We start from the raw sequence: 15,493 nt of genomic DNA on the forward strand, positions 1-15,493 counted from the left end.
TATTAAGGGAATTGTCCATCCGGCTTGTCTAACTTTTGAAAATCCCTCACCTTATGAATATTGAGAAAAATATAAATAAAAGTTTATAATTTTATTCATAGAATGGAATAACATTTGTGAAACAATGTAAGTGGATGAAACATGTCAAATTCCTTGGAAATTAGTACCTTTTACTTTATATCACGGCAGATGGAACAAGAAATCCTAATAGCCGTTCATACAGTAACTAGGATTTAGGGAAAGATTTTAAAACAACACTCTTTCCATTAAGTATTTCAGGTTAATGCCCATGAATCCTTTGTTTTGAGAAACAATGAAATTTGCCACCCAGATTGAACATTATAATGAAGAACGTATATAGCAATTTTCAGCTAGCTAGCTAGATGTAGAGAGTGAGAGAGATGACCTGGAAACAAATATTCAGAAACTGTTACATAAATAAGAAGGAAAGAAGTATTCCAAAGCTCTGGAATAGAAGATAGTATTAAGAAGCTGACTCCTCCCTGACTCACTGGGAGTTAAGCAGGAAAGCAGGAGAAGCATAATCAGACTTGCAAAATTTGTAATTTATTTCAATGAAGCATATTCAGTCTTCCTATAGAGTGTTTCTATAGGAAGATGTGGTCTTTTTCAAAGTGATGTGGTCTTTTTCAAAGTGTTCACAGATGGAGATGGAAGACCCTGTGACAAACTATAGCACCCTTCTTAGATATGATAAAACTTATTGTCAGAGAGTAAGGGCAAAGATAAATTGTTAATGTATTTTTTTCTTTAAAATGTAGCCCTTAACCCATTCAAGTAGATAAGACAACACTCATTTTTTCTATGGAAGGGAGAAGGGAAAGTAGTGAGAGGAACAAGTGATTATAACATTTAGCATTCCAGGAAATTATTCTCTCCTGTCCCAAGGTGCTCTGATTTGAGGGCAGGAATGTCAGTGACCTGAGTTTAATAACCCATCTTCTTTTCTTTCCCATCAAGGTGTTTTGTAAGACCAAGCTCCAACTGTTTTAGAAATCAAATAGCATATGATATAACATGTGGTAGAATCCCTGAAATATATATCAAAAGCAATATATCCAAAATAATTTTTGAATCGGAGATTGGAAGTATGAACGCCATTTGCTCTGCTTCAAATGAATCAAATTGTCCCAATCACCTTTGAATTCAGGTTTTGTATTAAGTGGAAGTATGGTCAGTTCGTTCTTACACAAGCATATCCAACCTAGTCGTATGCTCTGAGCCATTTTCCCACTGCAATCAGTGAGGATAGGTATTATTAACCATTTCTATGCACAAATGCAGTTTATATGTTTGTTGTGGAAAAATAAGTGTCAATCTGTTAGATGTTAACAGATTGACACTTATTTTTCCACATTTTTTAAAAAAATCAAACAAAATAGTATTGTCAGGAAGGGATTGCCTATCTAGTTCCAATGCCATTGTTAGCAGAACCGGGACATGAAGATCTAAAACAAACAGGGAAAACATGTAGAGCAGCATTTCTTGAACTCTTTCCAATCCCTTTTCCGGCAGTGGCCCTAGGAAGCCATTCTATGTAATGAAGTACTGTGTGTTTACTAATTATTGTAGTAAAATAATCTACTGTATTATTAACCGATGGTTTTTTAAAGATGAATTTCCTTCAAAAAAAATTCTTGGCAGTAATATGAAAATAGTTTATCATTATCTTATTCCAGGTTATTTTTCAACTACCCAATTTAATTTATGATTACCTACTGTTATTGCTTTCTTTACAATTTCTACTGAGTAGTTAATTTTAATGAGTTTGTCAGTTCTTTCTGGACCAAATGCTCTAAAGGGAAAGTTTAAAAAATATTTCAAATCAATAAAAACAGTAAGGATCAAATTTTAATTTTTTCTTAAAAAAAAATCTGGATTTTAACACAGTTGTTCTTGCTTTCCCAGAATATAAAAAAATAGTTATCCATATTTTCTGTGGCAAAGAGATGGATAACTCATAGCTTCTGAACCATAGTCCCTAGCAACCCATTTGCATATTGAAAGCTCCCCTTTCAAATGGTATCACCAGAATTCCATAAAAAATTATCCAAGTTCCAATTGTGCAATGTTTGCTTGATTTGGGAGGATCTGAGTAGTTTTAGAGGCAGCTATAAGAATTCAGATCTGCCATTGGAGTAGTATACCAGGTTCTGGAAACAGTGAACAGTAGTGAAATCAAGATAACACTGTCAATTCGTTGATGTTTCGTATCCAAGGTGTAACTATTTTCTATAGAAACTAAGCATTCCAATCTCATTAAATTTTATCTATAAAATTAAGCACATGCTTCCATCAAGTGATAAACAGGAAGGAATAACATATTTTACACTGAAGTTTCTGAACCATATTCAAAGACCACTCCAGATGTAATGATGTAACTATCTTTCACTGCTAAAACAAAATAAATGTATGTTCCTCATATCTCTTATTGCATATAAGAATTTTTTTGAAGATTGCATTTTTCTATTATCTCTTTACAATGTAGAATATTAAATTGAAAATACAGATAGCAAATAGAAATGTTTGCTATCCAAATAGAAATGTTTAGTCTAAATGAAAATGTTTGGACAATCTCAGAAGAAAACAAGTATATATATTTCCCCCATGCTTATCTATACTTTAATGCATATCTGTCTCCAGTTCCTTCCTTTAAAACATGGGTACTATCAGCTCACATTTATGGGAAATGAAATTGAACAATATTCATTGCAACACTGGATAATTGATAGGTGTAAAGAATTTTAAAACTATGAAATATTGAGAATAGACCAGTAATACTTACTTCTAACACTGTGACATATTTCAATTTGGAATAGTATACTATTCAAAAGAATTCATTCAAAGATTTTATGATTTATATTTTTAAAAATTGTCCCAAATTAGACAAACTTGATAGTGCTATAGTCTACAGACCATGATGGATATTTTTTTAGTCTGTGGTCATGTGACACTTTCTTTTCATAATGGTCTTTCTATTGGGCAGAACTCAGTCAATTCCAGAGTTTGTTATAATGCCAAAGGAGGACAAAAATCCTAATTCAACAATAGTAGAACATCTATTATCTACATACTTGAGATTCTGTTTCTCTTCCTAACACTAACCCTTTTATAATTTGGTTTTTTATTTGCAAATATAACTGAAGTTTTTAAAAAATGAATATATTAGGAGTTTTAAATGATTATGTAGGAACAGAAGACATAACTATGGAACAGATATTTAGATAAAAAAGCAGAAATTCATAGAAAAAACAAACTCATTCTTTATTTTAGACTTTAATTAAAGCAATTCTGACCAGATCAGTTTCAATCAAAAACACAAGGAGCTGAAATGCCCAGAATGGTCAATCTAAGCTATCTGACTGCTAGATCTTCCTTCAAGATGCTTCACAGAGGGTTATTTTACCCTACAGTCAATTGAGAATCAAAATATAGCAGTCTTGAGTTCTCAAAACACCCCAAAGCAGGATAATATTGATTATATCAAACTAAGAAAATGAATAATTCCAAGATTTTTTTTAAAAAAAATAGCAAAAATTAATCAGAATTCACAAATATAGTATTTGTTTTTATATGAACAAGAGCTGCACAAATGATCCAATTATACATTTTTATTACTGCAGCTGGCTTTGCAAGAGGACAGAATTCCCCTGCTGAATAAATATCAATACCAAAGTCATCTTACCATGTATGTGCCACTGTGAAACGTCGACGTTGACGGATGCTTTTATTCACCAGCAACTTTCTGAAAAAGCATGGAGAGTTCCTTGGAGAACTGCGGGGGGATATTTTCGGAGAAGTGGTTCTGTTCCCGGACACTCTGGGCAGCTCAAGTTCTAAATGCATTTGTTCTTTGAAAGTCTTTATATAAATTTCGGTCTCCGGAGCAGCAGGTTCCCTAGAAGAATCTTTTGCTGTCATAGCTTGGAGATTATGTTAGCTCTCACCATATAGAAAACACAACAATAGCACAGCCCAGAGACATTGCTGGGGATTCAAATGCTGATAAATCGACACGCTCTCTGCTGACCATTCATCGCATGTAAATCTGAATGAAAAGGCTGCCTAAAGAAAGGGCAGCATAGTCGAAGAATGGATAAATCAATCCTGTCAGAAAAGAGCTTTATCAGGCTTGGCTTTGCCTCTGAAAATGCACCAAAGTGCTTTCTGTTTCGGTAGCCTCCTTGTGGATGTGGGTTGTCTGCAAGCTACATGGTGTGACACTCACTGAATTCATTCAGCAGCATATGCAGCTCATGAAAAATTCATAAGGACTCCCCGTAAGTCCTTTGCCAGATAATGTTCGGATTAAAATACCTAATCAACAGAAATAGAACATTGTGATGTTGTTTCTCCCTGATCCCTAAAAAATGACTGTTCCCCTTCCTATTATCAGACCTAATTGAAAATGGTTACTTGATATTCAGCTTGTTTTGTTTGAAAAGGTTTTCATTCAGAATTATCTGTTCACAGCTCAGATTGGAACTGCTCCTCCTACGACATGCTGATTGGTTCAAAATTATTTTGACAACTGGGTGCTTGTTCTTCCCTATACATTAAAACAGCAAAACATTTTATCAAGCTGACAGCTTCAGAACAGATTGTATACAAGACACCGGTTTTATAATCTTTGAACAAATACAAAAGCTATCATAAGAATGTGAAATAAGACTTGCTATGAATTTAGGGCAAATTGAAATATGTCTGACACCAACAACAACAAAAGATAAATAATGAACTATAGCTTTACTAATCCTATATTTCCTAAAAACTTTAAGACCAGAACGGAAATGTCAATGCTAGGGTGAAACCTAGAGTAGTAGGGCAGGCAGGCAGAAAATACTTAAACACATTTAAGAATTAAATGATTGCTAAAATCTTGCAAAAAAGCAATTAACATAGCAACTTCTGAAATTAGGCAGAAAACTTCAAAACTTTATAATAAAAAATGCAACTCAGAGATGGTGAGTTAGTGCTTGACTCACTCTAATGATTCTTAAATCAAACCTTTTTAACTGAAACAGGAATACCGTTTTATCTAGTATACTACATTTTGGAACTTACATCTTGGATACTCATCAGCAAATTTCAGTCCTATCACCTAGCTGTGGCTAATCAAACATTACATTATGTATTTTTTCTTGGTGGCAAAAGAGAACTACATTGGCTCCTAGTTTTCTTCAGGGGCAATTTACAATGAGGGTTATTCCTCTTCATCTTTAAAATCTTATATAGCATGGGATCAGGTTATTTGTGAAACTCGGGACATCTGTTCTTTCCATCAGATTGGTTAAGATAGACATGCTCTAGATCTCATTCCTTAAATGTTTCCATTTTGTGAGACCTAAACAGGATCTTTTCTTGACTGCAGGTTGTGACGGAATGTAGTGGGCTAGATTCCCAGGGAAGGGTGGGGAGGTACATTCCAGAGAATAAGAGGCAGCTCAGTCAAGATATTTTGTGTAAGAGAAAGAGGGTAAGGACAGTTCCTTCCCTAACAGTTCTCAAGAATAGATCAATGCAAATAGTAGAGTGCTTAGTCTGGCAATATTCTGTCTATAGGCATGGAAACAATAAAGAACTCAGCTTAGAAGTATCACCATGTGTCATTCTTGTGTTTTGGGTCTGACAGGTGTTTTGGGCCCCTGTCCTATGGAGCATCCTTCCTCTTGAGATCCAGCAGGTGTCTTTTCATTTTCTGGAAAACAAAAATAACCTGGCCTTTTGGGTCTTCTAACATTGCCACTGTAATAGAGTATTATATCTACTTTGCTGCTGGTCTTTGTCTTCTGCTTTTTCCTTTCCCTGAGCCTTTACCAAGACGTAGGTCTTTATATAATTTGAGTCTGCACTATAATTACAGTCCTTCATATATTAACTGATTCCAAAATTGGGGTATATAATTTGAAAGCATATTCATATCTCTAAATTGTCTTGATTTCTGTAACAACACATTGACAAATAAATAGATATTAAACTGAAATGGAATAATGGTTGGATAAGTTCATGATGTTCTCTTGACTTCCAATATAACAAAGGTGACAGTCAACCCTTTTCCAACATCCTCTGAAGTGTCCGATAAATGTGGGAAAAGAACATTTTGTTGAATGAGTCTCATTTTACTAAGAAAAGTACTGAATATATTTTAAAGCCCTTAATGATGCATTTTTAATATGGTATATCTCTATTATTTATTCCAAATAATTAATATTCACCCTAACAGTGCTTTTAATTGCCATTCAAAAAAAGGTTGTATATTTGAAATAGCCTAAAAGACATTTCAGTGCCAAGAATAATTTAGAAGGCTTAGATGTTGCTAATGCATCTGGACAAAATTGTGAAATCAGAATGTACTTAGTGGACTGTTGCCATTAAAGTGGATAAAGTGCTATGTGGGACAGTTTAAGACTATCCAGATTCCTCTTGCAACAACTCAGAAGCTTGATCAGTAATTAGCTGATCTGTGTTAACACAATTAGCCCATAAATTCTTACATATTCCACTCTCCCCCCCAAAAAACCTACATGTTTCACACTGGATTTATCCCAAAGTATGAATTTAAAATGTGAACAAAGGTGAATATTCTTCTTTTGTCCCAAAATCATTTAAATGTGTCTCTACTGTAGGCTGATGTCATAGTATTTTTTTAAAAAAATTCTATAACTGTTTTGGGAGTTCATTGCTTGAATTCCATAGAGAAAAAGAAGTTAAAATATACTTATGCATATATATATATATATATATATATATATATATATATATATATATATATATATATATATATATATATATATATGTCCAACAGTAAAGCAAAAAGTTCAGAAAGTTAACAATAGGACAATCACATGGTGACTGATTTAACAGATTCAATGGTTTATCTTCAGATTATATGCATCAGATAAAATAAATCTAAATCTAAAATTATTAAATATTTTTAATAAAATAATTTATCAATCTGCTAGAATTATTTCAAAGATATTAATATGGGAATTCATCTGGGTACATATAAGCATCTTGAAACTAATACTCATTTCCATTTTTTATCTTTTGCCATAAGCTAATTGGTGCTTCTAACCTCTTATTTATTCAATATCACTTTGAAATATTTACTACTATATTTTCCTTTGGAATAAATATTCCAAGATACTTAAAAGATTTCAAATACCAAATGAAGTTTCCATTTTTATAGATACATCAGAGTCTCTATCATATGAGGCTTATTCTAATTATTCGTTACCTAACATTTTACCAAAGAGTGGTATTTTATCAATATATTTTGGCACAGAATATTAATAATTATTTATATGTCTATACAGGTAGTCCTTGACTTACAACAGTTCATTTAGTGACTGCTCAAAGTTACAATGGCATTGAAAAAAGTGACATGCAATTATTTTTCACAATTACAATCTTTGTAGCATCCCCATGATGCTGTGATCAAAATTCAAATGCTTGGCAACTGATTCATACATGACCATTGCTGTGTCCCAGGGTCAGTGATCACTTTTGTGACCTTCTAATAAGCAAAGCTAATGGGGAGGCCAGATTACTTAACAAGCAGGTTACTAACTTATCAACTGCAATGATTCACTTAACAACTGTGGCAAGAAAGGATGTAAAATTGGGCAAAACTCACTTAATAGATGTCTCACTTAACAACAGAAATTTTGGGCTTAGTTGTGGTTGTAAGTCAAGGACCAACTGTATTTCAGCATATAAGGATAAGTTAAATTCAGCGCCACTTGAATTTTGTGTCCAAAGTGCCTTTTGATTCTTTGACTGTTCCTGTATTAAACATAAGATGAAATAAAGAAATCTTCAGTAAGATATCTTGATAAATGTGGAAATAATTCCATTTGTACAAAGGCTGATAGAGACTATGAATAGCACATTTTAATCCAATTAATAAACAAATTCATATTCAGCCAAATTTTTCTCCATGAATTTGAACTGTTCTATATGAAAGGCTCTTTCCACAAAAATCACTTCTGTAATGATTCCTGTTTTTATGAATATACATTCATTTAACATCCTTAATTCTGAATTGGGTGGCACATCCCAGACAAACCTGGTCTGCAACTTGGGGTTCTCCTGGACTCGCAGCACCTACTTGAAGAGCATCTGGCAGTTTTGGCTAAGAGAGCCTTTGCATAAATTTGGGTTATGCACCAGTTGCAGCCTCTTCTGGATCAGGAGTTCCTGTGCTCTGTCAGTCTGGACTATTACAGTGCACTCTACATGGGACTACCTTGAAGAGCATTCAGAAGCTACAACCAGTGCAGCGTGGAGTGGCTGGGCAGGTTTTGGAACATCTTGCCCACAAAGGTGAGATTGGCTCCCATTCTCCTAACCTTCTATAAGGGCCTGAAGATCTGGCTCTGAAAGTTGGCTCAGGGTCCCAATGGGGATGTATCACACAGGAGTAGTGGATGGATCAATAGCAGATCTCGTCTCTTCCCCCATACATTCTGCTCTCTCTCTCCCCATATTTTAGTCATAACTTGTATTTTTATTGTGATTAGTAATATGCATTTTAATGATTTTATTGCCTTTAATGTTGTAAGCCACCCAGAGTCACCTGGTGATGAGATGGGCAGCAAGAAAGTTTAATAAAGAAATGATAAAATAAAAAATAAAATAAAATGCCAATTACTAACCTCACATCCCCCAAGATTTTTTCCTCTTTATAAAACCAGATTGCACAGGATGGAGTCACAAAGGTAATATTTTCTCTAGCTTATGTGCTAGGGGCACTGTCACAATCTTGGCATCAACATTGAGAAAGAAATTAGGTGACAAACTTTCACGATCAGCAGAAACTGTGCCAGCCTTCAAAATATGTAATGTATATACTGATTTTTATTCTTACTGTATTGGAGGCTTTAAATTATGCTTTTCTGAATAAATCCAGCAACACTAAAATCCTGACTTGAAAAATTGCACTTGGGGTGGGGTGGGGTGGGGGAAGCAATTGTTTTTAAAATAAAAATATACCCAGTTTCTGTGATTTAACCTTCAGACCTTACCTGGATGATTAAGAATCTTCATCAACATTTTTCTGAATAAAATTTTTTCAGTTACCTTTAATCAGATTTCCAATACTACAGAAATAAAAACACAATATACATTTAATTATTTGCTTCCTTATGTACTTACTTGCAGGGGCATGCATAAATAAATTGATAACATACTGTAAGGAAGTAAATTAAACATGCTTAGTTTAAAAATAATGGCATAGACCCAGCATGCTATGGATACCAACAGCAGATAGCATAAAGTACAGCAACTTATTTGGTTATCTTCTTAGATTTTAGTAGCCTGGAAGGAACAAATTAAACCAATGCATGGAAAGGCATACAAAAGTGTTGTGTGCATCAGGGGTGGGTTCCTCCCGGTTCACACTGGTTTGCACGAACCGGATCGTTAGTGAACCCGGAAGTAATTAACTTCCGGAACGCCGGTACCACTCTTGGTCCCTGTCACTGGGTGCCTGCAGGGTTTTTCTTTTTAAAAAACGCCTCTCGGATGATCTTGAAAACCTGCAAGGTTGCTTTGGAAGGGGACAGATGGGCAGCACTTCCCCCTGCCCCCCTCCCTGGGAGCCTGCAGCCTTAAAGCAAGCCTTTGCACAGTAAAGAAAATCTCACAAGCGAGAGAAGTTCTTAATTGCCTTTACTGTGCAAGTTGCGGAAGCTTCCGAGGCTGCAGGCAACCAGGGATGTGGTGGGGGAATGCTGCCTGTCTCCCCCCTCCCAAAGCAACCTCTTCCAAAGCAACCTTGCAGGTTTTCAAGATCATCCGGAGAGGTGTTTTTTAAAAAGAAAATCCTGAAAAGGATTTGGAGAGATGGGCAGCTGGTCTTTTTTTGGGGGGGGGGAATCCCCAGAACCAGGAGTGCAACCCGCCGGCTCCTCTGAGTACAGCCCATTCCTGCTCCCAAGAAGACCGTTTTCTTTTTAAAAATGCCTCTGCAGAAGCTTCTCTGCGGAAGCTTCCGAGACTGCAGACAACCAGGGATGGGGTGGGGGAATGCTGCCTGTCTTCCCCCTCCCAAAGCAACCTCTTCCAAAGCAACCTCTTCCAAAGCAACCTCTTCCAAAGCAACCTCTTCCAAAGCAACCTCTTCCAAAGCAACCTCTTCCAAAGCAACCTCTTCCAAAGCAACCTCTTCCAAAGCAACCTCTTCCAAAGCAACCTCTTCCAAAGCAACCTCTTCCAAAGCAACCTCTTCCAAAGCAACCTCTTCCAAAGCAACCTTGCAGGTTTTCAAGATCATCTGGAGAGGTGTTTTTTAAAAAGAAAATCCTGAAAAGGATTTGGAGAGATGGGCAGCTGGTCTTTTTTGGGGGGAATCCCCAGAACCAGGAGCGCAACCTGCCAGCTCCTCTGAGTGCAGCCCATTCCCGCTCCCAAGAAGATCGTTTTCTTTTTAAAAACGCCTCTGCAGAAGCTTCTCTGCGGAAGCTTCCGAGGCTGCAGGCAACCAGGGAGGGGGTGGGGGAATGCTGCCTGTCTTCCCCCTCCCAAAGCAACCTCTTCCAAAGCAACCTCTTCCAAAGCAACCTCTTCCAAAGCAACCTCTTCCAAAGCAACCTCTTCCAAAGCAACCTCTTCCAAAGCAACCTCTTCCAAAGCAACCTCTTCCAAAGCAACCTTGCAGGTTTTCAAGATCATCTGGAGAGGCGTTTTTTAAAAAGAAAATCCTGAAAAGGATTTGGAGAGATGGGCAGCTGGTCTTTTTTGGGGGGGAATCCCCAGAACCAGGAGCGCAACCTGCCAGCTCCTCTGAGTGCAGCCCATTCCCGCTCCCAAGAAGATCATTTTCTTTTTAAAAACGCCTCTGCAGAAGCTTCTCTGCGGAAGCTTCCGAGGCTGCAGGCAACCAGGGATGGGGTGGGGGAATGCTGCCTGTCTTCCCCCTCCCAAAGCAACCTCTTCCAAAGCAACCTCTTCCAAAGCAACCTCTTCCAAAGCAACCTCTTCCAAAGCAACCTCTTCCAAAGCAACCTCTTCCAAAGCAACCTCTTCCAAAGCAACCTTGCAGGTTTTCAAGATCATCCGGAGAGGCGTTTTTTAAAAAGAAAATCCTGAAAAGGATTTGGAGAGATGGGCAGCTGGTCTTTTGGGGGGGGGAATCCCCAGAACCAGGAGTGCAACCCGCCAGCTCCTCTGAGTGCAGCCCATTCCCCCTCCCAAGAAGACAGTTTTCTTTTTAAAAACGCCTCTGCAGAAGCTTCTCTGCAGAAGCTTCCGAGGCTGCAGGCAACCAGGGATGGGGTGGGGGAATGCTGCCTTGCAGGTTTTCAAGATCGTCTGCAGAGGTGTTTTTTAAAAGAAAATGGTGTTCTTGGGAGGGGGAATGGGCTTCACTCAGAGGATCCGGTGCTTGGGGCGCCATGAAACAATGCATCCTCGCCACCTCGTTCTACTCAGCAAGCGGGGACATCCTGTCTGTGCCCGCTTCTGCTGCCGCCACCTCCGCTCCCAAACGCAACTGTCAGCTGTGAGCAGGTGCCTGAAGCTGCTGCTTGCAGTCATTTACAGCTGCAGATAGATTGTGCCTGTAGCGGGAAGCTCTTCGCCCTGTGAGAGCTCCTCTCCAGCACTCCTAGTTTGGTAAATTCATCAGTGCTAGAAGGGAGTGGGGTTGTGGGGGAAGGAGGAGAAAGTTAGGACAAAAAAGAAAAAGATAAGGAGGGAGAGGACTGTGGGGTCCTTTGGTGTTCTCTGAACGTGGTAGTTTTTAATTATTTTAGGGAATTTTTATTTATTTATTGTTTATAGAATGTTTATTACAAGAAATGTTATTCCTTTTTGCAAATGTTTTATTTGTGGTGCAATATGTTGCTTTTAAGTGTTTAGACCAGGTTTATGTGTCTCAAAGTGGCTGCTTTTCTATGAGCAGGGCAGGTTTGTTGCAAGGCAGTGTGTTTCACCCTCCTTGTTTAGATAATTCTGAGGTGATTGATGGTTCTGTGAGCGCCTGTCCTTTATAATTTTCCACATTGCCTTGATGGTTTTTATTCCAGTGACTTTGTCTTTCCTGTCCTTAGGCTTAGGAAAAAAAAACTGGTTTCATTGGCAGTCTTTTGGGGGGGGGGGGGGGGGGGGGGGAATCTTATTTTTTTGGTGTTTTCCTAGCACTGTCATAGTTTGTGTGGGTGGGTGTGGGTGGGTGTGTAATGTCCCGCAGTTATCTACGCATTAATAATGATCTAGTAATATTAATAATATCTAGTAATTAGTAATATCTAGTAATAACATCGTCTTGGCCACCCCCACCAGGTCACATGGGTGGCAGGCCACTCCCATCCGGTCACATGGGTGGCAAGACACTCCCATCCGGTCACATGGGCAGCAAGACACTCCCACAAAGGAGGCCACGCCCACAGAGTAGGTTCGAACAATTTTTGAAACCCACCCCTGGTGTGCACCCTATTTTCTTTTCTTTTTATGACTCTTTAAATTCTTGTTTCGGGGTGGAATTGGGGCAACTGATTGGAGATGAGGATTTACTGGCCGGATGGTCCTTCCTGATGCCTATATGGAGTTTGCAGCAGATATTTTCTCTTTGTGCCCTGATAGAGAAATATCTGCTGCTGCCTAGGATTGAACTCTGAACATTCCGAGTGGAAGGTGAAGGGCTTCATCTTTAGGCCACCACACCAATCTCTTATGTGTATCCTAATAGGTTTTGTATAACAGAGAGGACAACTGTATATCAATTTTTGTATGAACTTTAAGGAAAATTAATCAGACATATAATATGTGGCTTTCAAGCATATATATGCACTATCAGGGAACAATTTAGCTTATTTTGAGAGACATCTTCCAGTTTTCTAGATGTATTTTGAATGCACCCATATCTCTGGAAACAAAGATGCTGTCTTTAGAGGTGCAAGCTTGAAGGCACACACTGGCTAGCGACATTTTCCCTTTTGGCAGAGACAAGCCTTCTTAATCAGATTCTTTTTCCCTTCTGGTATTTTGTTGGCATTAGTATTTCAAAATTATATCTCAGCTTTGGGGGGGGGGGGCACAGAATGGTATTTTCAAAAGTGTGATATTTCAAGTCAATTTTGTAATGTTGCTGGGATTTGATAGAAGAAAGCCAAAAATCAAACACTGAATATTTGATATTGAAAGGATCCTGCCATAACCCATAGATACTGAAAGCTAGATGGTGAATGGAATACTCATTTTTTGCAAGGCATTTGTGAAATCCAGCTTGCATACTGTATCAAACAACTTTTTCCTTGGCTCAATTTAATATCCAATATTACCTATTTAATATGCTATCCTGAGAAACCCAGAATCCTTGCGAGTTGGGTACCATACAAGTTTAATAAATTATGGTTGGTCATATAGTAAGCCAGATATTTAGACTGTATGTGACATTTTATTCTAGCTTTGAGTCCTTGGAAAGGACTATGATGATACCTTTAATATTAAACATTATTATTCGCCTATCCTAGGTCCTTGGATAGGCAGATAATGATGTTTAATATCGTCACAGGATGTAAACCGTTCCAAGTAAAGTTGCCTTTTGCAATTGACTGGTAGTGATTTTGTCAATGCTGATAATGTTCAGGTGATGCTCCAGAAGTTTTGGGATTGCATCCAAAGAGCCTTTGCTATTGGTGCTATCTTTGCGTTCTTTCAGTCATTCTAATTATATTTGCAGGTCTTTATATTTTGTTAAGTTCTCCTGTTCTTTCTTTTCTATTTCTATCTCCAACCATAGCAATGTCCACTATCTGGCCTTTTATATATATATATTTTTCTTACCCCACAATTATTATGTCCGGGGGAGGGGAGTGAAAAAATCCCTCCTGTACCTTAGTTTCAGTTACAGTATAAATATTTCTAGCAATGTGATATATTGACATCACCAATCATTGCATATTTCTCTGTGGCAGCTTGGATTTTATGGCATAAATTTCTATTGGATTTGAAGCAGCAGCCAATTTACAGGGGAGTTCAAATCATATTTATTTCCATTGGCCTTTTAATACTAATGCTTACCTTTTACAGTCTGTATCAGTTACATTTTATTGTTCTTTGAAAGCCACCCAAAGCTATTAAGGGGAATGAGAGAAATAATCAAAATATTGTTGCTTTTATTAGCCTAAAAGTGGCATTTGATTCAATTCTCAAAGATAGGTTTTGGGTAGAAGTGAAGTGTTCTGTATCAGTCAAAGTGCAATACTTTGGATTATGAAACTGCATAATAATATTTCAGTGCAAGTCCTGTCTGCCTCAGGCTGTCTCTCTGCAACAATTCGTAAAATTCCTTATTTTCAACATTTACATTAACTCTTTAACTCAAGCTATTAAAAATAATGAAAAATAATGAATTTCATCCCCCTAAGCCAGCAAGCATTCCTGTTTCAATTCTTCTTTATGTCACATATTCATCCAATCTTTCCACCAAGCAAAAAAGCTAATGGTGGAGTCTCCAAATCTTTGCCTTGGTCTATGAAATGGTAAAACTCTGCATCAATCCTTTCAAGACAAAAGTAGCATTTTTTTACTAAAAGGCTTAGTGGATGTAATTATCATGTGAAAATAAATTAGATCAACATAAAATAAATCAAGGATTTAAAATATCTTACAATTATTTTTCATTTTTACGCTGCTTGGAAGAAATAAATAAGAAATGTCACTTATTGGGCCCCTAGCACTGCCAACAAAATTCTGCATTTTGCTGGCAGCAATCATAAGCTCATAGCTATGCACATTTTAAAAGCTAAGGTGATTAGTCTTCTGCTGTGGTTTCATGAAACTGCATTTACAAAGATTCAAAACTCCTTAAAATGGTCAAATTCAAATGTTTTAAAGCTTTGCTCAGTTCTTCACAGTGTGTCCAACATTTTATTATGCTTACAATCTGGACGAGTTCCTTTAAAGGTTTAGATGAAGCTTTTCCACTTCGAATTCTGATCAAAACTCACCTTCAGCAAGAGGTATTTGGCCTTAGTTTGCAGTCACTATGGAAAAAAAGCACTGAACAAAACCCCAGATACTGGGATCATCCAGATCAATATTTAATCCCACTTGGACATGTGAGAGAAATTTTCTAACAGAAGCAAGTTATCTCAGAATGATAGTAGTAAAATCTCTCCTTATTGTGTAGCTATGAAATTTGAAGATCTTTCATTCCAGCTAACTATTATCAAACACCCACACATGCCCCATTTCTCCCTGCTTCAGTGTATTCCCATCTGACCTAATGAAAGGAGATATAACAACATCCCTATACAACATTGATTAAAACCCTACCCAATGGGGAAGCTAAATCTGTCATGCATGTCTTGTTGTGCTGCTCATACCATAATTCTAAGAGTGTAGAATTAATAACCTCTTTGCTACAAAATTGCCTTGGTTAGTTTTGATGGAACGGGAGCAACTAAGATGATTAAAGGCCTGGAGATAAAAACATATGAAGAATGTTTGCAGGCATTGGGTATGG

The 15,493-nt window shown here is 37.3% G+C and overlaps 1 protein-coding gene across 2 annotated transcripts in view; it reads right to left on the reverse strand.

The window, feature by feature from the left end:
* PDE4B (phosphodiesterase 4B) overlaps nt 1–15,493 on the reverse strand; it is a 237,968-nt gene that overhangs the window by 172,274 nt on the left and 50,201 nt on the right. The window contains exon 1 of one of the 2 annotated variants that reach the window (XM_032219090.1): nt 3,707–3,951. The exons of the other annotated variant lie outside the window; for it this stretch is intronic. Coding sequence (XP_032074981.1) covers nt 3,707–3,942 — 236 coding nt within the window. The 5' untranslated portion in view covers nt 3,943–3,951. Of the gene's footprint in view, nt 1–3,706; nt 3,952–15,493 lie in introns of those variants that run through there. 2 annotated transcript variants of the gene reach the window in all.

This window comes from Thamnophis elegans, chromosome 5 (assembly GCF_009769535.1).
Source record: "Thamnophis elegans isolate rThaEle1 chromosome 5, rThaEle1.pri, whole genome shotgun sequence".
NCBI classification, from domain to species: Eukaryota; Metazoa; Chordata; class Lepidosauria; order Squamata; family Colubridae; genus Thamnophis; species Thamnophis elegans.